At 34.7% G+C, this 24,552-nt stretch overlaps 1 protein-coding gene across 2 annotated transcripts; it reads left to right on the forward strand.

Moving 5' to 3' along the window:
- The first annotated feature begins 12,915 nt into the window (after window positions 1–12,915).
- On the forward strand, window positions 12,916–16,780 carry LOC145574935 (uncharacterized). Of its 2 annotated transcripts, none has more exons than XM_081632829.1 (3): window positions 12,916–13,600; window positions 14,361–14,489; window positions 14,754–16,780. In XM_081632829.1, exons 1-3 carry the CDS (start codon window positions 13,064–13,066, stop codon window positions 16,296–16,298), a joined length of 2,211 nt encoding a protein of 736 aa, XP_081488955.1. In that variant the 5' UTR covers window positions 12,916–13,063; the 3' UTR covers window positions 16,299–16,780. The 2 variants fall into 2 exon arrangements, with proteins under 2 accessions (XP_081488955.1, XP_081488956.1); XM_081632830.1 differs by having other exon boundaries at window positions 12,916–13,555.
- The last annotated feature ends 7,772 nt before the right edge of the window (window positions 16,781–24,552 follow it).

Genomic DNA, 24,552 nt, shown 5'->3' on the forward strand with positions numbered 1-24,552 from the left:
CAAAGCTTGGATAATCGTACCTTTTTCATTGGGAAAAATTGTAGCACCTGGTGCTGGGGATCAGAATGTACGCGAGGCAGCAACGATGTCCCAGGGAATTGTATCTACTATTTTGTGACATTTGAGAATAATGTCAACTTGTACTCTTTCAACCTACACAGCAGTAGTTTGATGCTAATTCCCACTGGTTCAGTGTTGACCAGCAGTGTCCTTAACTTTGCTTGGGTTATGCCACTGCATCAAGAAAGGTAAGTGTTAACTTTTTGATGTTTTTTTTGGAAAAATTAACATAACAGCTATATCTCTAAGCTAATCTTTAACACATCTCTAAAAATGGAACCTCAGAATTATAGATCTAAACATCTTGATTAGAAACTTGAATTGCATGATCTAATTTCGATGCCTATGTATTCTTTAACTCAATGTAGACTAGAGCATGAGATCATCTTCTAAATATTGCATGTTGGTAACAACAGGCTGTTAGATAGGCAAGCAATGAAACAGACAATCAAGAGAGACGGCAACTTTGATCAAGGAAACAATACCATTATTGCAAACCATGAGCTGCCACTGCCTAAAAAAATTAAGGAAAGCATGTTATTGATCGACAAGCTTCCCTTGGATGTCCTAGTTTCAATTTTGATGAAACTGCACTTGTTTGATTACTTGAACTTGCGAGCCACCTGCAAGTTATTTCAATACATAGTGCCTAAAACTGTGTATCAACGGACCTATCATAAATCTCTACCCTTATTTCTCTCTTGTAAGGATAGATGAAAGCGAGTCATGTCAAGTAAGTGACCCATTCCGAGATGATTCATGCTCCATCATGTTCCAACCATTTCGAGATTCTTGCATCATTGAGTTTTACAAGGATGGATGGCTACTTATCACAGTTCAAAAACCCCAATTTTCATTACAATACTATAATCCTTATACAAGGGAGTGGGGTGTATACCCACCTAATCGCGAGCTTAGGGATCTTACAAGTATCGGATTCTCAACCTGTCCAACTTCTACCGATTGTGTGACTGTTGCATTTATCAATAACGATTTTTATTGCAATCTACAGATTTTTTATCATCAAAATGGAGATGAAAAATGGAAGAGTTGCAATTGTACTTTTACAGTTCATCGCACTTATCCTAGTATAAGCAGTCCGGTTTATTACAAGGGAGTCTTTTACATCATTGACAGAGATGGAAAACTTGGAGCATTCGAATTATTGGAAAACGGAAACAAAAGGTGGCAAGTTTATGATAAGCCTAGTGAGATGAATCATATGAAGGACTGTGAGTTACATAAATGTCATCTAGTCGAGTGCAATGGAGCATTGTATTCAGTGTTAATTGGAAACCGGGGAAAATGGGTTAATGTGTTTAGATTTGACATATTGAACCAGAACTGGGTTCCGGTTAAAAGGCTAGAAAATCACTGTTTCTTTATCAGCCATTTTTCTTCGTTTTCGGCTTTGACTAGCAGGGAGACTGGGATAAGCAACAGGATCTACCTTCCAAGGTTTAAAGGAAAGGGTATGGTATTCTACTCTTTGGAAACCTGCAAGTATGGTGTCACCAATAGTGAAGATTCCATGGATGATTTGTTATATACTACAGTTCCATTAAACTATTGTTGGATTTAGCTAAATTACTAAGTTTGTGTTTAAACAAGTTGTGTGACCAATAATATATGGAGTAACTAGCTTTTGATGATGAATTCATGAGATAAATTTAACACAGTCAACGGTGCATATAAGTGTTGTATATGGCTTTTAATGTTAAACTAGTATCAGTATAGTTTTTAACCTTCAATTATATTGCTTAGACTTGGAAGTTCAATGAACAAATATAGGAGGAAAGAAAAGGATAACAAAATATAACATTTTACAAACTTAATTTTTGAAATTAAACTACAGAATTTATTACATAAATAAGTATAACAACTCATTGCCATCACTTACAGCCCCAGAACTACGTACGTCTTCCACAATAATATTTGCAACACAACTTTAGCACTATCCATACACTTTTACAATAATATATAAAGAACAGATACAAGCATGGAAATCCAACGTGCCAAATTGCAATAACCACATATGAACAGGGTATGTGCTCTACACTGTATTTGAAAGAAGGTTGTTGCAAAAAGAATAGGAGAGATTAAGAGACCCAACTCAACATAGTAAGGGAAAAATCTAAACACTGTAACATATGAGTGATTTCCAAGGAATATGGAGTGGGTTAAACATAAGCGCCACAAATCAAAGAAAGCATTCCTCCTTCACAGTGCAAATAGCATGAGCATGGACTATCAAATAACAATCAGCAAGTTCAGCATCTTCAGAGGAGTAAATAAAACATGTGTGGTGCATTTGGATGCTTTCCTTCATTATATTCACCAAAAGACAAAGACTATCAAATGCAAACATGTGACTATAAAGGACCTCATTTGAATTATTTTGAATCATTTGCATACATACTACCTCCGTTACATATTATTTGTAACGATTTGACATAAAGTAGAGAGAAAAAATGTCTAATCATTGCAAATAATATGTAACGGAGATAGTAATTTCCACTATACCGCGTCTTTAAATCAGGAACGACTATAGCACACATCTGCTTCCCTTCTCACAAGCTAAACACTCTAGGGCCTCTACCCAATTCTACATCTTCCTCCCTCTCCTCTCATCCACAATAACCCAAATTAGGGCAATCTCTAGCTTCATTTTATTTCTATTACGTTTTTCTTCTTTCAAATAAGGCTCCAACGCAACAACTAGCACCCTCATCTCTTCTTCTTCCACTCCTCCATATTTCAGATGTTTTCCAAAACACAAAATGGTAACAAAAATTAGGGTAATTTCTCATTCATAGCTCCTTTGATCCTAGCATGCAACCTATTCTCCAAGTTCTAGTATCATAAATTCATAATTGAACAGCTAATAAAGTATATAAACCGATTATGGACTTCAACCAATAATTGTGGGAAAATGCAACGAGATTATAAAAATATACGGTAGTTAATTATGTTCCTATAGGGTTTTTGGAGGTAATTGAGGAGCTTTAATGGCGGCACCAATCAAACTACTTCCATTCATGTAAATTCCCCTAGATTCAATCGATCAATCAATCAAATTAACAAATCAAAGATAAAAATGAAGTTAATTGAGCAAAATTAAAAATAAATAAAATAAAATTAGAGTTACCATTTCTCTCTCTTCGGTTTCTCTCTCTCAAAATGTGAAATGTTGTTAATCGATGTTTAATCAGAGTGATGAAGTTGAATTGCAGGATTCTGGCGTTGGAGTTGGAAGAAGACGATCAAGAATTGGGCTTCTTTTTGGGGCCAATTTAATTGGGCTTGGATATTACCTCTTTTAGGTTTGGGCCATTCATGATTTAATGGTAAACTTGTACTTCCTCTATTCTCTTTTAATGGTAACTTTTTCCACTAATTCACACGCATTTTTTAATTATCTTTTAGAGCTTTGGGTGACCTCTAAACATTCAAATAAAATCTTATTAGATTTGTCTTGATATATGATTTTAAAATATCAGTATGAAAGAAATTTGTATTTTATTTGAGTGAACTCGTAAGAGACAATCAATTTCTCCCATTACGGGCTTGTTCATATTTACTGAACTGAGCTGAACTGAACTAAATTGATTTGGAGCTGAACTGAACTGAAATGAGCTGAAATGAATATTTTATGAGAGGGGGAAATTAAGAGTTGAACTGAACTAAACTTATTGGAGCTGAACTGAACTGAACTGAACTAATTGAAGCTGAATTGAACTGAAATTAAGTAAATTTGAACAGGCCCTACATCGCATCCCCTTTACGCCACTGCAAATTATCAATTTACAAGAAGGGTACAATGTATTATAAATTCTTGCTATCGCTTGATTTTGTTGTTGTTATTATAATATCCAACCATTATATTTCCAATCCAATAAGAAATTAAATACTAAACAACAGTTTTAATTCAATGTTATAGTAACTCGAGATATCGTTTGAACTAAAAACTAAGTTTATATTATACTAAAAGTCAAAACCATACTCTTATCACATTGTCAAGAGCACAACTGCACAAGATCTTCATAAAAGGAAGAGAAATTAACATGGAGTTCGAGTGTATATATACTCGTAAGTAATAATATATTGGTATTAAAAATAAAGTTGACATTAATAAATCTAATAAGTTCTCAAATGCATGAATATTATTTCTTACTTCGTATAAATTGGTGAGATTCTTGGTCAAAATTTTTGAAGTATGACCGATAAAAATGCAAAGGGGTAGAGGAAGAAGTATGTAGTGCCAATGAAGACTATCAAATATTTAGTCTCAAAACTTCCTAGTTTTCTGACTTATACAATTGCTTGCATAAATTAAACTCAAATAAATTTGATTTGTTTATTTTCCATGATGTTGTTATAGAATTTTTTATGTGTATTAAGAAATTAGTTAAATTTTAAAGTTTACCCCCAAATTTGAGCGAGTCTTAATTTTGAGTCTCAACATGAGTTACCAAGTTAAAAAAATATATATTTTAACTCTTATTGTAAAAAACTGAATCGTAGCTTGTAGGTGTTTAAAGAACTTAACACCTAAAGAGTTGCTAAACATACACATCAATTTGATCTAATAATAATACAAATGCAACACAAATCATCTTATGCTAAGATATGATGAACATGTACATGGCATTTTTTATAATGAAAAATTGAAAATGAGAAAGATAATTAGCAATTGCAAGTGAAAGCATTAATTATTAAGCATGGGGAGGTTAGCTCATATGACTAGCTTATCAAGGTCACATGACATGAAAATGAACATGAGGAATCCCCTTATTAGTGTCTTATATCCCGTGCACATCTCCTCGAAAAGGAAGGTTTGCTTTCTATGTGATCCCCCAAAAGTAAGCTCAATTGCACATGACCTTAACAATCTTTAATCAACTTGTTTATTTATTTATTTATTTTTTATTGATTGATACTTAAAATATATTTTAAAAATAATGTTTAGCCATTTAATCAATTATTAGCAAATTAAGGTCATATGTTTAGAAATTGAAAATATTTTTATACAAAACATTATGTTATAAGTTAGTAACTTAAAAACTCTAAAAAGTCAAATGGGACAATTTTTAAGCAACGAAAAAAGGAGTCCTGCTTTTTTTATTAGTTGATACATTTTGCCTTTAACGCTTTTCACATATTACATACAAGTATGACTTTTTCCGTGATTTATCAATTATCATACACATTCCCTCTGTATTGACCATTACATCAGGACGTGTTGTTGGATTGACCATTACATCAGGACGTGTTGTTGGTATATCCACATAAACAACTAGCTAGAGTGCTAGATATCCGCGTCTAATAATGGGCCGGCATTCTATCACCAAAACTATAGTTTTTACATAAGCTATACTTGCATTATTAGGGATGTGGGTTGTAATAATTTGAGCATGGATTTCTGTAGAGAGAGACAAAGACACTTTGATCTCCAAACTCTTGAGATCACAATTTAGACAAACAACTTTCTGCCTTTCTTTATTTCAATAGGATTCCAACCACCTATATTTATTTAGTAAAATTGATACAATGTATCAAAACAACACTAATAGTAGTCTAGCTAGTTACTTGTATTTCTTTTATTTCTTCTATTAGTGGGAAAGAGAAGATGGTAGCTGGCTTTGAACTATTTTTTTTCCATAAGATTTTTTGTCTCATGATGATGGAAATTAGAAAAGAATTCAGCCTAATGATTGAAGGATAAATAGTAAAAGAAATCAAAATCTTCAACTCTTTAATGATAAGTTTTTAATTATATTTTATTTATTTCATTATCTCTCAATGTGGAACATAGTAATAATTTTTTTTTAAATATATATGTAAGTCTTGTATGAGGCTAGTCACATGGTGTGACCATATTAGTTTATAAGTGTAATCATCATTTATATGTATGAGTAACCTCAATTTTTCATAAGAATAACCTCATATCGTCCATAAAAGTAACCCAAATTCATTATACGAGTAAATTCAAGTAATTTAGAAATAAGTAACTTTATTTGTTCATTCGAGTAATCCTTATTCTTTTGTTTTAAAAATTAAAGAATAATTCCACCTATTTACTACAAGTAGAATTTATGTACGAGTAATACGGAGTGTAAGATTATAAATTGGGCTATTTTTTGCATCAAAAAAATAAATAAATGGGTCTATTTTAAGAGATTTACCCCAAAGTATCACTTTTTTGGTCAGCTCCAACTCAACTCTCCAACGGCTGGAAAAGGTGGGGTCCGCAGGAGGAAGCTCCTCACACTACGTACATAACTACGGCCTACGGGGTAGTGGAGTACTACATTGTACTGCCCTACATATCCATAAATCTTAATTTAAAAAGTGTTTTAATGAAGAAATCATTGCTAATTAATGTAAACAATTAGTGGCCTACTATACATTGATTAGAAATTGCTTCCAAATCCAAATAAAGCCTTTAGCTCCCTATGAAAATTGACCTTTTTGAGTCCTTGACAAATAAGTTGTTTTTAGAGATACTTGTACATACATTCTTAATTACTACGGAGTAGTATTTGTTTTTCTTAGAAAGTTGGTTGATTATTTTCAAATCGTCTTTTGATAAAGTACTTCATACATATATTAAGTACACCAAATTTAAGGTAAGGTGGATTTATAATAATTGCTAATTGATAATGTACTCCCTCCGTCCCTTATTGATAGTTCATTTTAGTTAAATTTTAGTCTAAAAATGTTTACCCCATTTGCTTTTTTTAACAATTATAAATATTAATTTTTTACCAAAATTTAATTTTGTCCAATTTACAATATTTGTGCAAATATAACTTTTCCATATAATTTTTTTTTTCGTGTACTTTTTTTATTACTTTATCTCTTTACTTTTTTGCATATCCAATATAAATTTATCTTTTTAATATACTTTTACTACTTATTTATGTTTATTAATTCCGGTGAAAATTTTCCATAAGAAACTATCAAATAAGGGACGCGAGAGTACTATATATTGAAAACTACGAGTATTTCTTTGAAATGTAAATAACCAATATTGATAAAAAGAATTTAGTGTTGAAATTGTGGGTTGAAGTTAAAAAAAGAATTCAGTGTAGATTAAAAGATATTGAAAAAGTCCGAACTGCTACCTAGAATGTTTATTTCCGTCTAGTATAGTTCTCTTCACTACTAATGAAAATCAATTCATCCAATTGTCCATTCTAATTATTTTTAACCTTAAATTATGTGATAAGAAAACATATTACAATACCTTAATCAATAGTGAAGAGACCAATCCGTATAATTCTTTCTTTATACGTACTAGTATAATATACGAAGTAGACAACAATATCAATTCTGTTTGGAAATACGGTATAGCCGCCCCGCGCATCTTGCAAACTAGGGTCATGGCTACGGACCTAGAAAGATATTGTAGCCAAAGTTTAAGGGAAAGTAGTGGATCACAACTACTTATAAACGATCGTATCGTATTTCATGCATGAACTCATTTCCCTTAGACATGGAAACGTGCATTACGTATTAATCTACATTCCCATACTCTATGATGAATTATCAAGTATATATGAACTACGTACATACTTATTAATTAATTAGCAAATTGCATTATCTTATTGAAATTCGTAACGAAAACTATACCCTGCTTTTATTTGCTTCATTGGTCATTTGTTAGTTTATCGATGAAATTGATTACTAGTATAAGGTTTTATATAAGGTTAATAAATACAAATACGGAGTAAATGAGACATATATTATTGTGTGATTAGTACATTTAGTAGTTAACCAATTGACAATTAGCTTAGTTTCAAATATAATTTTTTTGTAATAATATTCAACTTGTCTAGGTTAATAAAAACGTACTTATTATGACTAGGTAGTATACGCCTTCAAAAAAAAAGGTAGTATATACAATAGTTTCGTGGCATGTCGTCGTTTTATACTGTCTATTGGGTTAACATTCCTAAGAATACACTCCCCTTGTGCTTGAATTTGGACAAATCACCCGGTAATTGCAGCTTATTAGTTGTCATTTAGTGAACATGTAGACATACGTACATGAAATACTAGAAAATTAGCAACGAACTTTAAAAGTTATGATCGATAGAGTAATACGGAGTAACTAGCTTAAAGGTAAATAAATTTCCTATATAAATAACGTTTTAATTACTGGCGAAATATACTATGATATTGTCAAAACACTTATCAAGGATTTTAATTGGTACGATATATAGCAGATATAAAATGAGTTTCCACATATTATAAGTGATAGTATATTGTTTATATAATTATACATCGTATAATTAAAAAAAAAATTAAAATATTAGAAAAGTACGTACACAAACAATTCTAATCATTTTAAATGGGTTTGAAAAATTCCAAAAAAAACCTAAAAAACTTGATCATATAAAATCAACTAATGTCCAGATAAAGAGAACACGTCTATTCTATATGGTAGGGGAAGAAAACATCGGTCAGTTGTATTGTTGTAATCACTAACAATCACTAATCGATCTACAACATACATGAAGGATACATAGCTTTCTAGACAATTATATTGCATATTCCAAAAAGATTATACCTTAGCTTTCTAGGACCACTTTGTAGTTTCTAGCAAATTAAAATGGTCCATCAAAATTACTGCTACAACCGTAACTGATCGCCTTAATTCTTAGCCTCAATTTAATTACCCCTTTTTAAGTAACTAGTAAGTATTATTAAACTTATACATCATTATCTTCTGTTTGATATGTATGGCTCCTAGCTAGTTTTTTTTAACCCCTTTTTAGATGCTCACTATATTATTTCCCTCTTACAAAAGAAAATAGATCAAAAACATATTCTTCTCTATCATTCACCTGAAGATTGACAACTTTAAGGAGAAAGTTGTCTTAAATACCCCTCGGAAATGGACCATGTTCATCTTGGAACGAATACATGCATTTAGAGAATATTAGCTACGATTGTAACTCTATAAGTTAGTACCTAAATAGTATAGTATCCATGTTGTCTATACTATTATGCTATTCCATTCTAATAAGATATATGCATGCCCGGGAATTCAAAGTTGTCACTTTTGCTAAGATTATAATATCATACTTTAATTAAGAAAATTAAATTTTGAGAAGGAGATTAAAAAGATTACTAAAGCCATCGCATATTATGAAGTTCTTTTTGGCTAGTATATTAATAGTACTGTACATGTTTGTTAAATACGTTTGTGAATTTACATTTTTCACCTTAGAAACCGTATACGAGTAAATACAAAGTAATCATAATAAATGTCCTAAGTCTATTTTTGGTTAGAAATAATAATGTACCGAAAAAATCTTTCTCACAAATAAAAACAACACGTGTCAACATGGGTCAGAAGCCACGTGGGATTTTCCTCGGATACTTTTATTCCAATGAGGCTAAAATAATGTAAGTAACAAAGAAATGCAGGGAAACATTATACAAGTAGACAATGTAGATCTCTCATACATTATTAAATGGTTTGATTGTACAAAACAAGAACATTTTCGCAGAAACTCCCAAGATATACGTTGCAGAAACAAACAGACAAATTGCTTAATAAAATTTCTCATCATCCCCATACACTCGTGCTCACTTGGATAGCGTTAACCAACGTGTTTACTTGCTCAAATATGTGTTAGTGGTATGCCATTATCACACAAAATCTTCCCTAACTTTGAGATTAATGTTAGGATAACTTTTTTGGTGTCTTATAACAACGTATCCGTCCGTCCATTTTACTTCGATCATCATTGTGATTAAACTTTATAAACTTTAACCTTTATTTTCCAAGTTATCCGTACACTTTATATTATAGAAGACTATTCAATAGCTACAATTAAAATGTAGCCACTGTATTGTTAAACTTTTAAGGATAAATCTTGTTCACTTATTTGTTTGACTATAAAAATGTTTAAGCAAAATGAAATGGAAAAAATGCTCTTGTTTAAAATAATTGTTTGTTTAACGAAGTATGGAGTTTCGTGGTATTTAACAACCCCGTTAATGTTATTCGTGATCTCGCGGATTAGAACGACTATTCCCTCTATCTCTAAATATTTGCTTAATTTCAATCCATGCACTTTTTACCGTGTTAAAAATGCATGTCTAATCATTAGTAATGCTTATATTTAATATTAACTTTATACCTTAATGTAATACGGTAAAAAGTTATAATACTAAAACTACAAGTCAAAACAAAAATCACAAAGTTTATTAATCTGAAATAATATAAATCACCAAAGAAGAGTATATAATCAACCAATGATAAATTAAAGAAATAATACAAGTAATACAAATTTTTATATATGGTTGGGGTTTTATTCAGGGGTTACTTCTTTAAGGTTTACTTGGTCGAGTCAGGTTACTTATTTAAGGGTTACTCGGTCAGTCAAGAGTTACTCCATCAGGGGTTACTCGATTAAGGATTATTTAGCCATGTGTTACTTGGTCAAGAATTACTTGGTTAAGGGTACTCGTTAAGTTTTTTGGTTTGTGTCAGCTAGCCACATGGTGTAGCCAGCCACACAGAAAACGCAATAAATAATTGAGTAATTTCAGAATAAATAACCCCTGAATAAGTAATTCACTAACCCTTGAATAAGTAACCTGACCAGACACAAGGGATGACCAGCCATATAAAAAAATGCATTGTACAAATAATAGTATTATGTTTTGTCTTATATCGGAAATTTTAGTCAAAATTAATTAATTATAAAAAGTCAAATATAGAAACAACTCAATTTAGATGGAGATAGTAAATACGACTAAACAATAATACAGGTTTATTGACGGTGGTTAATAAAGCCCAACCTACATGGCCATGGGCTGGTAAGTGGTGTCACGTAGGCTATGCCGCTATGACTTGAGAATGCGGGGTCGCAGTCCGCTGGAGCCTGTGCAAACTGCAAAACATGAATGATGGCTCAGTAATTTTTGTTTCTTTTTGTATTTTTTCTCTATTCTGTAAGATTGTGCTTTAACAGTTTATATAAGTGGGATCCACGCCTAACTAGTTCCTTTTTTAAAAAGGATTTTTTTTATATCTCCAACTTTCAATCTTTTATATCGGTCTAAAATCTTTCATGAATTAACTCGATTTGATTAACGAATTTGACACTTTGAGAATCGAAGAAGGACAAGGGGATTCAAAGTTTCCTACTAATAATCTCCACCTAAGGTTAAAAAATCATTTTTTACCATGAGCCCAACATTTTGTTGCTTTTTAATACTTTTGAATTCTCTTTAATTAAAAGTGAAAATAAAAATTATGTACCATGTAACATAAGACATTAAGACCATGCATGCTGCAAAATTTTGATTTGTAAATAAAATTTTCTTTTTACATTTGTAATAAGTGAATTTTTATGGTTGAAGTATGTAAACTTTGATTGTTATATATATATATATATATATATATACATTTACTCAAATACATACATTTGAGTGGGTTTATTCATGTTATTTGTGTGTGAGCTATCATACATGTATTTCCTTCAAAAAAAAGCTATCATACATGTATTAATATTACCCGTAATTCATTTAACACCTTATTTTAGAGCTTTAGAATGATATGATTAGCCTTGTCTTGTATTTTAATGTTTGTGTAAACAATTCACAAGTTGAGGATTTAATAAGCTTCAACTAACCCTAAGCGCTCATTTAATCTAAATTCTTAGCTAGAACTTAGGGTAATTTTATTTTATTCTTAGCTAGAGCTTAGAGGTGTAGACTAATATTATCATATTTAGTTTTTGTCTTTTATAGGCTTGAAATCTAAAATGTTTTCACAAACAAAGCATTCTATTTCAATGCACTATTTAACCTCTTTGTTTCTAAATATTTGAAGAAAAAAAAAATTGATTGACATTTTTGTTATTGCACAAGTATGACTGTAAATTCATGCAATTTTGTATAGCAAGAACATATTTTTCTTCTATTTTTTTTGTTACTTGTAACAATTCTACAATGTACTTTATTAGATTCGTCTTAATGTATACTTTATTAATTATTTTTACTATATATATTTTATTTTTAATAAATACATAATTAAAAATATTAAGGATTCAAGTTATGCATTAATAAATGTAAAAATCAGAAATGTAGCAATTTAAAAAGGGTAATGTTATATGTAGCAAGCCCTAAGGGCTATATATAAGCATTAAATATACTCTTGAAAATTGTATAAAATTAGAATTTCATGACAAAAACACGCGTAAATCAATATTATTAGTGTTTATATTTTGATGATTTATTAACTTTTTACGATTTTCAAGTGTAAATCTAATGCTTATATGTAACCCTAAGAGATATGTATAACATTTTCCATTTAAAAAATAGAGAAAGTATAATTATATTTGAAAAATCTGCTTTGTAGTAATTCCAACAACATATTTTACATCATACACTATAATCTAATACTGTATTTATATATTAATAAGAAAATACGATAAAAATAGTTATATAAATAACGCAAAATCCAATCTGATATTTATTTAAACTATAAAAAAAGGGGTTTATCATAATCACAAAATTAAAAGAAAAAATTTAAGTCAATTTTATAATGATAGATTGATTGTACTCGTACAACAATGAACTATCTAAAAAGCCCACCAATTTCGTTCTTCAAAACATCAATGCACTTCAAGACTTTATAGTTTATACGGCCAAATCCACATCCAGTAAAAATACTCCAAAACAAGCAAAAACAACAAAAACACATCGTTTTAACACACCCATCAGACCATACGACACCGTTTTACTATTCACAGAATCCAATGCTTTTACTGTAGAAATATACGTTGACTCGTATAATTATACATATTCATACCACCCCTTACTTCATCTTCTCTCTCTCTTCCCATCAAAACATCCTTTATTTCCAGTTTCAGCTCACTTTCTCTCTCCTCTCCGCTTTCTCTCTCCTCCAAAACACTAAAAAGCTCAAATCTTTCACTTCAATGGCGGATTTTACAACCACCCATTTGCTCCAACAATGAAGATCACCCCTAACACCGACCTCTCCGCTTTACTCTCCTCGAAAAACCCACCTCAACCGCAAAAAACCCCAGATCTTCCCAAAAAAACCACCCGTAAAACTCCCCGGAAAACCTCCCGGAATACCCCTCGTTTGTCCAAAAAATCCGGCCCTCCTACCCCTCTTCTCCGGTGGAAGTTTCATGAGGAGAGAGAAAATGGCGGTGTTAATGGCGGTGTGAAGGATAATAATAATAACAATAATAATGGTGATGATGATGATGGCGACGCCGGAAATGTTGCCACCGACGAGAAATCGCCGGAATGTCGCCGGAAATCGAGGAGAGAGAAAGTGGGCCCCCCTGTTTCAGCAAGGAAGCTTGCTGCTACTCTTTGGAGGATGCAGTTGGTAGTTCCTGAAAATGGCGGCGAAGGCGGCGGAGGAGACGGCGGTGAACAGGTGAAGAAGCGGCGAGAGAAGAAAGAGAGTGAAGATCGATTAGGGTTTAAGGTGTGTTTTAACTCGTTGTTTGAGACTCAAGATCTGAACTTGAAGGTTTGCTCATTTTTTGTTCTTCTTTCTTAAAAAAAAATTTCAAAAAAAAAAAAAAAAATCTATTTTTGGGGTTTTTAAAAAAATTTAAATTAATTATGTATTGATGATTTAATTGCTTACCTTAGCTAAAATGAACTTTTAATTGGTGGATAATGTAACAATTTTTATTTTTATTTTATTTTCTGGTATGAACTTTGCCAATCATTTTTGGGTAATTAATGTTGTACTTAGGTATTGGACCAGTGCATTAATTTGCTAGTTTCATTAAATTATATGGTTTTGAAGTTTATGGAATGTGTTTAAAAGATTGGAATTAAGTTGATTGAAGCTAGTTTAAGGGTTATTTGATTCAAATTTAGGATGTGCTGTTGAAAACTTTATGAATTATTATGATTTCATACTGGGTTGGCCTACCAGTGTTTTGTGTGATTGCAATGCTTTTTGGAGTTGAGTAGGTGCTTAATAATGCAGATTTTATCCCTTTGCGTATCGAGCTCGGTCTTAGTTGTTATGGTTGATGGAAAACGCCGTGGTTTCTCACATGTAATGTTATCCCGAGTATTATGGATCGTTGTATGTCACGATTGAGACCTTGTGTATTGTGTTGATCACTTGATGTTGACGTTGTAATAGATGTTGATGGGAATAATGTATTAATTGGATGTTGTTGAACCCTTGTGAAAGTTTACTTGGGTGTTGTTTCTGAAAATTGATAGTAAGCATTTAGCTGTAGCATGATTTCCTTCGTTCCGTTTTGCAGCCTGTGAATGGGCATGGAGGTGATCGGTTATCATATCATCATGCTAGCAGAGAATGTGGTTCTGAGGCGAAAGAACCGCTTAGGAGCCCGTGTTCTGTTAATGGTCCAACCAACGGATATCATTGTGAGGTATATTTGATCAATAAAATGAATCGATCTTGGTTTTTGTTAATCTATAGTGTTAAGATCTTACTTTGCATATTCTTCCATTCTTGAAAGAATCTTGATGTTAGTGAAAGTTTTTTGGTATGGTGTACAAAAAATTGATGGAAATATTATGCTGATACGCTTGGAAAATTGTTCTGATTGCCTTTTTTTTTTTTATGCACTTTAGAGGAATATGCTTCTTTGCATGATCTAATGTGGACTATATTTCTATGTTTCCTGTCTTAGCGGCAATCTCCATTTCGCTTTACTAATTACGCAATGGAGGGGGCAACAAAGTGGGACCCAGTTTACTCAAAGGAAACAGATGAACATCCTGATGATTTGAAGTCACTTGACCAAAAAGTAAATGCTGCCTCAATGATCTCTACTCTAGAGAAGGAACTTGAACAGGCTAGGGGTCGCATAGAAGAGCTGGAAGCAGAAAGACGATCTTCAAAGAAGAAACTGGAACACTTCTTGAAGAAGCTTAGTGAGGAAAGGGCAACTTGGCGGAGCAGAGAACATGAGAAAGTTCGTGCTATAATTGATGATGTTAAAGCTGACTTAAGCAGAGAAAGGAAGAATCGCCAAAGACTTGAGATTGTCAACTCTAAGTTGGTCAATGAGATGGCAGAGGTTAAATTATCAGCAAAGAGATATATGCAGGACTACGAGAAAGAGAGGAAAGCTCGAGAGTTAATCGAGGAGGTATGTGATGAGCTGGCAAAAGAAATTGGGGAGGACAAGGCTGAAGTTGACTCACTCAAGAAGGAGTGCATGAAGATCCGGGATGAAGTTGAAGAAGAGAGGAAAATGCTGCAAATGGCAGAGGTCTGGCGAGAAGAACGTGTACAGATGAAGCTTGTTGATGCAAAAGTAGCTCTTGATCAGAAATATTCACAGATGAACTATCTTGTATCAGAGCTCGATAAGTTTCTCAGGTCTAAGGGTGTGAACCTTGATATGAACGAGATGAGGGAAGCTGAGCTGTTTACACGAGCTGCTGCATCTATAGACATTCAAGACCTTAAAGAGTTTACATATGAGCCATCAAACCCAGATGATATATTCGCTGTTGTTGAAGAAATGGTGATGGCGGAAAGCAATGTGAGAGAGATTGAACCATGTGCTGAATACAGCCCAGCAAGCCATTCTTCCAAAGTACATGCTGTGAGCCCTGAAACCAACAACCATAGCAAAGAGAGTTTTCAGAGACTTTCGAATGGATATGGCAATCAGAGTGCTGACATGGATGATGATGGGAGTGGATGGGAAACAGTCAGCCATGCGGAAGATCAAGGCTCTAGTTATTCACCTGATGGAAGTATGATGTCGATTAATAGAATGTACCGGGATAGTAATGCCTCAGGTAGCTGCACTGAATGGGAAGAACAGGGCGGTGATGAGACACCCGTTACTGAGATCAGCGAAGTATGCTCAGTTCCTTCAAAGCAGCTTAAAAAGGTGAAATCAATTACAAGGCTTTGGCGATCAGGACCCAATAGTGGTGATAATTACAAAATAATTTCTGTGGATGGTGTGAATGGAAGGCTTTCAAATGGACGGGTTTCAAACGGAGCTACCATGTCACCTGATCATGGATCCAATAAGAGTGGGATTAGCCCATCAGCTATGGTTGGTTGGAACTCACCTGATATTAATCGGGGGATGAAAGGTTGCATTGAATGGCCTCGTGGAGCGCATAAAAGCAGTTTGAAGCACAAGCTCCTGGAGGCAAGGATGGAGTCTCAGAAGGTCCAATTACGCCATGTTTTAAAGCAGAAAATCTGATCTCATTGGAAGCAAAAAGGACTACCTTTACTGTTCTTCTCCCCCCAGCCGGTGTAAACTACCGACCTCTAGAGGCGCCATTAGACGAGGTTGACTTCAGAAAAACCATAGGTAATAATACTTGATGAGCAGTCTCATGGATTTTAGGGGAGGTGTTTCTCCGCCAAGCCCTGGAGTGAAAATGCTCCAGCTAGGAATTTTGTTTACTCGCTCTTGCGACACACTTAAAGATGGGAATAATGACGACTTCTGTTCGGGTAAGACCTACTGTGTTACTAAATATTCTTTGTAATTGGTGACACTGATGTCCCTTAATTTAAGGAGCAACAATGTCATTATCAGAGTGTGCTAGCAGAGCAGATTTCTCTTTGTATTTGTACCAGTAGGATATCTATATCTGTAATTCTTGAAAAAACAGTTTTGAGGAAAGTATATTCTCAGTAAAAAAAAAATCGCCTTTTTCCTCAATGGAAGTGTTCGATCTTAAGCCATGTAAATCTGCTAGAGTGCTAATTACAGTATGATTTAGAGCACTTAGTGTTTAATAGGGGTAATATGGTGCTTACCGATATAAATTCAGGTTATGCAAGATAAAACTTAGACCCAAAAATAATTCAATGGTTCTTAGTGAGTTAAAAACTACACCAGTTTTCTATTCCTTTACTCTTCACAAATTTTGTTTACGAGAAATCAGGTATGGCTTCTCTCAGAATCGCAAATTTGTATTGTAACCCACCACATATCTATCTTAAGTACCTTGTAAAATATGAAGCTAATATATTTTCTAAAATACAAGTAATGATTTAATGCTATTCAATCAAAATATAATATAAAAACATCAAAATCCTACGTAGAAAATAAATAAATTATAAACATAATATAAAAATTATAAAAAAATCAATAAAAGTGCATAAAATTAACAAGCATAACGCAGCTAGCTAAACCCAGCAACACATCAACGGTTGATTCGTACCATACAAATCCGTCCTAGAATCCCCACTCCCTAGAATGTGATACATCTTAGTGTCTAAAGAGTAGAACACAATATCATTCCCTTCTATCTTCGAAAGGTAGATCCTGTTTCTCATCGTAGGATCACTTGGTACTATTGAACAACACGATATCTTGCTAATAAAGAAAATATGATTTCCTATATCATCAATTACAACCCAACTCTTGTTATTGCCGTCGAATCTAAACACTTGAACCCGACATTTTTCAATCCCGTAGACGAATACTATGTAGAGTTCTCCTTCACAATCGACTAGATGACACGACTCGAAATCATCATCCACATTGTCCGGCATAATATAAACTTGCCAACTTGGTTCGCCGTTTACTATTTCAAACACACCGAGATTTCCCAAGAAATCTGGGAAGTAGAATGCTCCCCCGAGATAGGTAGGAGTACATTCAGTAGGCCGAAATTCTATATCTGGATCGTCCTCCATGTCAATATCAAATTCTTCCCATGTCTCATCCCCTGATTGAAGATAGCATAGGCTCAAAAACTCATCAGAGTAATTCAACAATGCAACCGTCAAACAATCGGAGCTTGTTGGATTCGATGAGAATCCAATGCTTCTGGTGGCAGATACCCTATTTTTATCGAAGAGTGGTGGAAAAACTCCTGTGACCCCTGTGAAGAGGTTGTAGAATTTCAAATGGCATTTAGCAACTAAGCAAAGTAACCACCCATTTTTAGAGAATATCAAGGTAAAACGATCTTGAGAGAATGGAACTAGGGTGCTGGAGCATATAACATCATTTCAACACGGTTCCATCAACTTACACAATCCAAATTCATTCTTAAAGAACAAGAATAAGGGAAACTCATTGTTGGTTCGCCATAGAGGTTCAGGGATTGCTGTATGAAACATCTTACAACTAGCGCGAAATTTCCAATACTCAAACAAATGCATATAGTTTGGAAGCGATTTTATTATATCTAATGACAGCTTATCAAACCAACAACCACTGTCCTCCTCCTCTGCTTCTTCATTAATAGTGTCATCTTGACTTGTAACCTTGGCATGACGACCCAAACAGGATTGTCATAGTACTCATCAGGGCTTACCAAGTTTGGGGAGGGAGAAACAACGGTCCAAGTTTGATCAACTAGGTTGATTGAAACTATAATATTTGGGTCATCTTCTACTGCACTTGTAAAAGGAAAACAGAGGCAATTCTCTTGAATACCACCAACTTTAGCATTATTACCCCAACACCAAGTACTACCACAAGGATCCAATAAAAAATCTCTGCCATTCAAACTCTTCAACTCCATCCAATTCTTTTCCTCTAAATTCAGCTCCCATGCCTTGATAGCGACAATGTTGTTTATTTCATGATAGTTATTGATAAAACGATAAAGTATCTCTGCATAGTAAATACAGCCACAAGATTCTAGCAAATAGTCCTGAGAAAATTCATTTAACGTCTCTGATTTTGTATTCGGTTCACCAATTTGCAAGGGTTGTATGGTCAGCGTGTTCAATTCATCGACTATATAGAATATATCATGTTTTATGGGATCTTCTACATATGCACAACCATATATAACCCCATTAAGAGTAACCAAGTTTGATATATGTGCTTTCGTCCCATCTTCAAGCTCAACACTTTGTACGACCCAATCACATGTATCAGCCCATGGCCGGCAGAAAAACAACAGGCTTTCATTATAAAAGGACAATAAAAACATACAATTATCATCAGCAAGGGATGATGTTAGTAAGCACTGAGACCACCCTCCAACAGGTACATCATCAGTTGGTAACCGTGGAAGACTTATAGTGTGTAAAGTGGTAATGTTGAATAAAGAATAGATGCATCTGTCCTCCTGATCGCGTAGAATCAACCAGCCATGATTAAAAGCAATTGCGTCCTTGTGGCACAATTCAGGGATACTTTTCAGGTACGATTTTGAGTCACCGGGTGAGTAAAAAGCATGGAGTGGTTCATTTTCACTAGTCTCACTATCATCATCGTGGTCATGGGTATACATAAGCCAAGGTGTTTGTGTTTCCTCAAGAGAGAGGGGCTGTGATTCGTCAAACTCTTTTTGATTCATTGCTGATTAACAACCTAATCAAGCACACAAACTTAGGAATTTACGATTACTATCTGTAATTTGTAATTCTGTTGTGGCTCCTTCATAATTTTATAGAACTTTTTAGTTGTTCACATCATACTTAGCTTAGAAATCATACTTAGACTAGGAAACAAATTTAATCAACCGTAAGACGGCAACAATATTTTAGGATATTAATTAATAATTATTAGCTTCCTAAACTAACATAAACGTATCCTAAAATTAGGAAACGAAATCACGTAGAGATAATCTTTTTGATTTTTTTTTTTTTTTTGACTAGATCTTCTTGATTTTATTATCAAGAGATTTTTTTATTTTATTTATTTATTTTTTTACGAAAATTTCAAAAGATCTGTCAAAAAAAATCTTGATCGTTTCCAAAAACAGAGCTTTTTTGGTGCAACAGGTCACACGGTGAGGCCTACTGCCAAGTCAGTAAAAATAACGAATTTAGACGCGCGCATAACACGGTTACTATTCACGCGCATAATGGGGTTATTGATTTTGTCACGGTTACTTGTATTTTTTTTTTCATGCGTTACTTGTATGGATTACTTATTCAGGGGTTACTTGTATTTTCAGGGGTTACTTGTATTTTTTTTTTCAAGAGTTACTTGTATTTTTTTTTTCAAGAGTTACTTGTATTTTTTTTTTTTTTTCAGGTGTTACTTGTATTTTTTTTTCAGGGATTACTTGTATGGGTTAATTCAAGGGTTATTTCAAGAGTTACTTATTCAAGCGTTACTTGTATGAGTTACTTATTCAGGGGTTACTTATATGAGTTATTTCAAAGGTTACTTGTATGAATTACTTATTCAATGGTTACTTGTTACTTATTAAAGGGTTGCTTGTAGGCCCCATACCAAACCAGTAACACCCTACAAGTAACCCCTGATCAAATCAGTAACACCCTACAAGTAACCCCTGACTAAAACCAGTAACACCCTACAAATAACCCCTGACCAAACCAGTAACACCCTACATGTAACCCCTGACCAAACCAATAACAACCTACAAGTAACCCCTAACCAAACTAGTAACACCCTACAATTTTTGACGTAGAATGTTCGATCTAAGATTTCACGAAGAAAACGAGCTCAAATTTCTTTGGTTCTCATCGATTTCACTACTTCAAATGTTATTGATGATGATCTTAAGGATAATTAATCACAATTTTTCACAGCAATTTGACACCCAATTTCTACAATTTTGGGCTTTAATTGCAGCAATTTGGCAAAGAGGAGAGAGAAAATGGGTGCAGCAATTTTGGGCTTTATTTTGATGATCAAATAAAAAACAATCATCAAAATGAGAACAAAATACTTATGGGTATACAGTACACCCGGGTGCATATAACAAGCTCTCTTCTGATCATGGATTGTGTTGCTTGCAATTATACGGAGTATTAGTTAGGGCCTAAGAGTCGTTCAATGATAGATTCATATATAGCTTCGTAGTGGACTAATTTGGGAATAGGAATCATGACTGGTGACAACAAGGGCACTGCAAATTCCATTGCCAAACAAGTTGGAATAGAGACTGTTATTGCAGAAGCCAAACCTGAACAGAAATCATAGAAATTGAAGGAATTACAGGTAAGTATATATCGTTATATACTTACAATTACCTATACATAAGTGTCTCATTTACTAAGAACAAATACAGGCAGAAGGTTAAATAGTGGCTATGGTCGGAGATGGAATCAATGAATCACCAGCATTAGTAGGTGCTGATGTAGGAATGGCTATTGGTGCAAGGACAGACATAGCAATCGAAGCAACTGATATTGTTTTGATGAAGAGCAATTTAGAGGATGTCATAACTGCCATTGACCTTTTGAGGAAAACTTTCTCCAGGATACGGTTGAACTATGTTTGGGCATTGGGTTATGAGAAATAATAATCAAGAATAATTGTGTGTGTTTCATTCATGGATCTTGGCCAAAATATATAACCGAGTACAAGATAATCATGGCAAGAATATTTAGAATATTATCTATTGAACATATAACTTCTCTTTGCCAACTAAGAATCCTAAATAAAACATATCTTTCCATATATTGTAACACCCCCCCCCTCAAGTTGGAGCATGGTGAGGATCGTAAATGCCAACTTGGACAATAGAAAATCAAACTGTCGCTTGCCAAGAGCCTTAGTAAAAATATCCGCCAACTGAGAAGTCGTAGGAACATATGAAGGAGCAATAATACCATCTGTAATGGCATCTCTCACAAAATGACAGTCAACCTCTATGTGTTTGGTTCTTTCACGAAAAACTGAATTTTTAGCCATGTGTAGAGCTGACTGACTGTCACAAAACAATGGTATGGCCTTGGGATGTTGCACTCCCAAGCTCAGTAACAGGCCCTTTAACCATTTCAGTTCACAAGTTGCTGCTGACATAAAACAATATTCGGCCTCTGACGATGAAGTAGAGACCGTAGGCTGCTTCTTTGTCTGCCATGAAATAGGGGATTGGCCAAGGAACACTAGCCATCCTGTCAACGATCGTCTAGTAAGTGGACAAGCAGCCCAATATGAGTCACACCACCCCTGAAGCGTCAAATCACTGTCTGCCCGTAACAAAATTCCTTGCCCGGGTGTACCCTTCAAGTATCGAACCACACGCAAAGCCGCCTCCCAATGCTCCGTGCGTGGATTCTGCATGAACTGGGATAGAATGTGCACAGAATAAGTAAGATCCGGCCGTGTCACACCAAGATAAACCAATCTACCAATAAGTCGTCGATATGGCTCTGGGCCCGCAAGGTACTCACCCGTTGCGTGACCTAATCTATGATTCTGCTGTATTGGGAAATCACTAGGATTTGCACCAGTCAAGCCTGCCTCGGAAATAATGTCTAACGTATATTTACGTTGACACAGAAATAAACCTGTTGCACTTCGCGCAACCTCAATACCAAGAAAATACTTCAAGGGCCCTAGATCTTTCATTTTAAAACAATCACCCAAATAGGCTTTAAAGGCCAACAATGCAGCAGAATCATTCCCAGAAATAATCAAATCATCAACATAGACTAACACATTAATTTGAACATGGCCTTTAGTGAAAGTAAAAAAAGAATAATCAGAGTAGGATTGAAAAACCCGTACCCTTTCAAAGCTGTAGCAAGCTTTGCATACCAACAACGTGGAGCTTGCTTCAAACCATACAACGACTTTTGCAATCGACACACCAACCTTGGAATTTTGCCTTCGAATCCAGGAGGCAACTTCATGTACACCCCTTCATCAAGGTCACCGTGCAATAATGCGTTTTGCACATCCTTCTGATGTAATTCCCAATTCTTGCAAGCAGCTATAGCCAAGAAAGCTCGAATAGTGGTCATTTTTGCAACCGAAGAAAAAGTCTCATTGTAGTCTATGCCCTCGATTTGATGATTGCCAAAAATCACCAATCTTGATTTCAATCGTTCAACCTCACCATTGGACAAATATTTGGTCTTATAGACCCATTGGCTACCAAGAGCACGTTTACCGGGGGACAACTCCTCTAATGTCCAAGTCCCATTATCTTCTAAGGCTCGGATCTCTTCTTGCATTTATTTTCTCCAACCCTCATGCCTTATTGCTTCCTTGAAGGATTTCGGATCATTATCCGAAATGATGGCTGCCAAAAAATGACGGTAATTGACAGAGAAATTATCACAATTAATATAGTGTACTATAGGATACGGGACACCTGAATTTTGCTGTGGAAGCAGTGTAGGCAAAGATGGACTTTGGGCAATAACAGTATGAGTGACAAAATCTCGAAAAAGAACCGACGGAGTTTTTACACGCAAACCCCGTCCCAATTCAACTAAACCTGCTGACTGTACGGCTGACTGCTAACTGTCCATGGACTGCTCTGGCCGAGCAGTTGTGTGACCCTGCTGCCTCGTCTGGGCAGGCTGTCCCTGAGGGTGCTCGTGCTACCTCGGCTGGGCAGCCTGTTCTTGGGGCTGGTCTGGCTGCCTCGGCAGGGCAGTCTATCCCTGGGGCTTGCTTTGCTGCCTCGGTAGGGCAGTCTCTCCCGAGGGCTACTGCTGATGCTCAGGCGCTGGTCGGCCAGCGGGCTGGGCAGTGTGGTGGCCCTGCTGGTCGGCAAGGCATCCATCGCCCGATGGTGACACAAGTGGAGTCGTATCTCCTGCACTATCATCTTCCAAAAAATCGTCGTCTACCACGACATCATCATACATAGGGACAACCCTTTCCGATTCAATATTCACCATGTTTGCATCAATAAATGGGAAAACATTCTAAAAAATTTTCACATCTCGAGACACGAAAAATTCCCGTTTTTTAAGATTATACAAGGACCACCTTTTCTTACCAAATGGATACCCCAAGAACACGCACTTCCTACTACGACTCTCAAACTTATCCCCCTTCGTTTTTTGATTGCGAGCAAAGCATAAGCAACCAAAAGTACGGATAGCATTATAGGAGGGAGGAAAGCCAAATAAAAGTTCAAAGGGTGTTTTATTTTGTAGTAATGGGGTTGGAGTCCGGTTAATTAAATGCGTAGCGGCGAGAACACATTCTCCCCAAAAATAAATCGGTAAATGAGCTTGAAATCGTATTGCACGAGCTACATTTAGGATGTGTTTGTGTTTTCGCTCAACTCTACCATTTTGTTAGGGTGTTCCAACACAAGAAGTGTAAAATAGAATTCCAGTAGCGGAAAAATAATCTCGTAAACAATTAAATTCCGTACCATTGTTACTTTGCACAATTTATAGTTTGAGAGAATTGACGATCAACCATGGCAATAAAACTCATAAAAATACGAAAAACCTCCGTTTTATAGTCCAACAAATAAACCCATACGACACGTGAAAAATAATCAACTATAGTTAAAAAATAACGAGCTCCACAAGACGAAGGGTGCCTATAGGAACCCCACAAATCACAATGTACTTATTCAAAAATATGACTTGCTCTAATGTCACTAATCGGAAACTTGTCCCTAGGATGCTTAGCTTTAAAACAAACCTCACAATTTTATTTAAACTACCCTTAAAATCAATTACAGGAGGAAGTAACTTTACAACATTTTCTGATGGATGCCCCATCCTTTTGTGCCATAGCTCCAAAGAAGTGTTTGTAATACCCCGTATTTTTATACGTATTTTCCTAATTAATTAATTAATTA

This window comes from Chenopodium album, chromosome 13, assembly GCF_948465745.1.
Source record: "Chenopodium album chromosome 13, dcCheAlbu1.1, whole genome shotgun sequence".
In the NCBI taxonomy this organism is placed as follows: Eukaryota; Viridiplantae; Streptophyta; class Magnoliopsida; order Caryophyllales; family Amaranthaceae; genus Chenopodium; species Chenopodium album.

Coding starts and splice junctions, on each gene's coding strand:
- LOC145574935 (XM_081632829.1), top strand. CDS start 13,064: ATGAAGATCACCCCTAACACCGACCTCTCCGCTTTACTCTCCTCGAAA. Junction 13,601..14,360: donor CTCAAGATCTGAACTTGAAG/GTTTGCTCATTT, acceptor TCCGTTTTGCAG/CCTGTGAATGGGCATGGAGG. Junction 14,490..14,753: donor CCAACGGATATCATTGTGAG/GTATATTTGATC, acceptor TTCCTGTCTTAG/CGGCAATCTCCATTTCGCTT.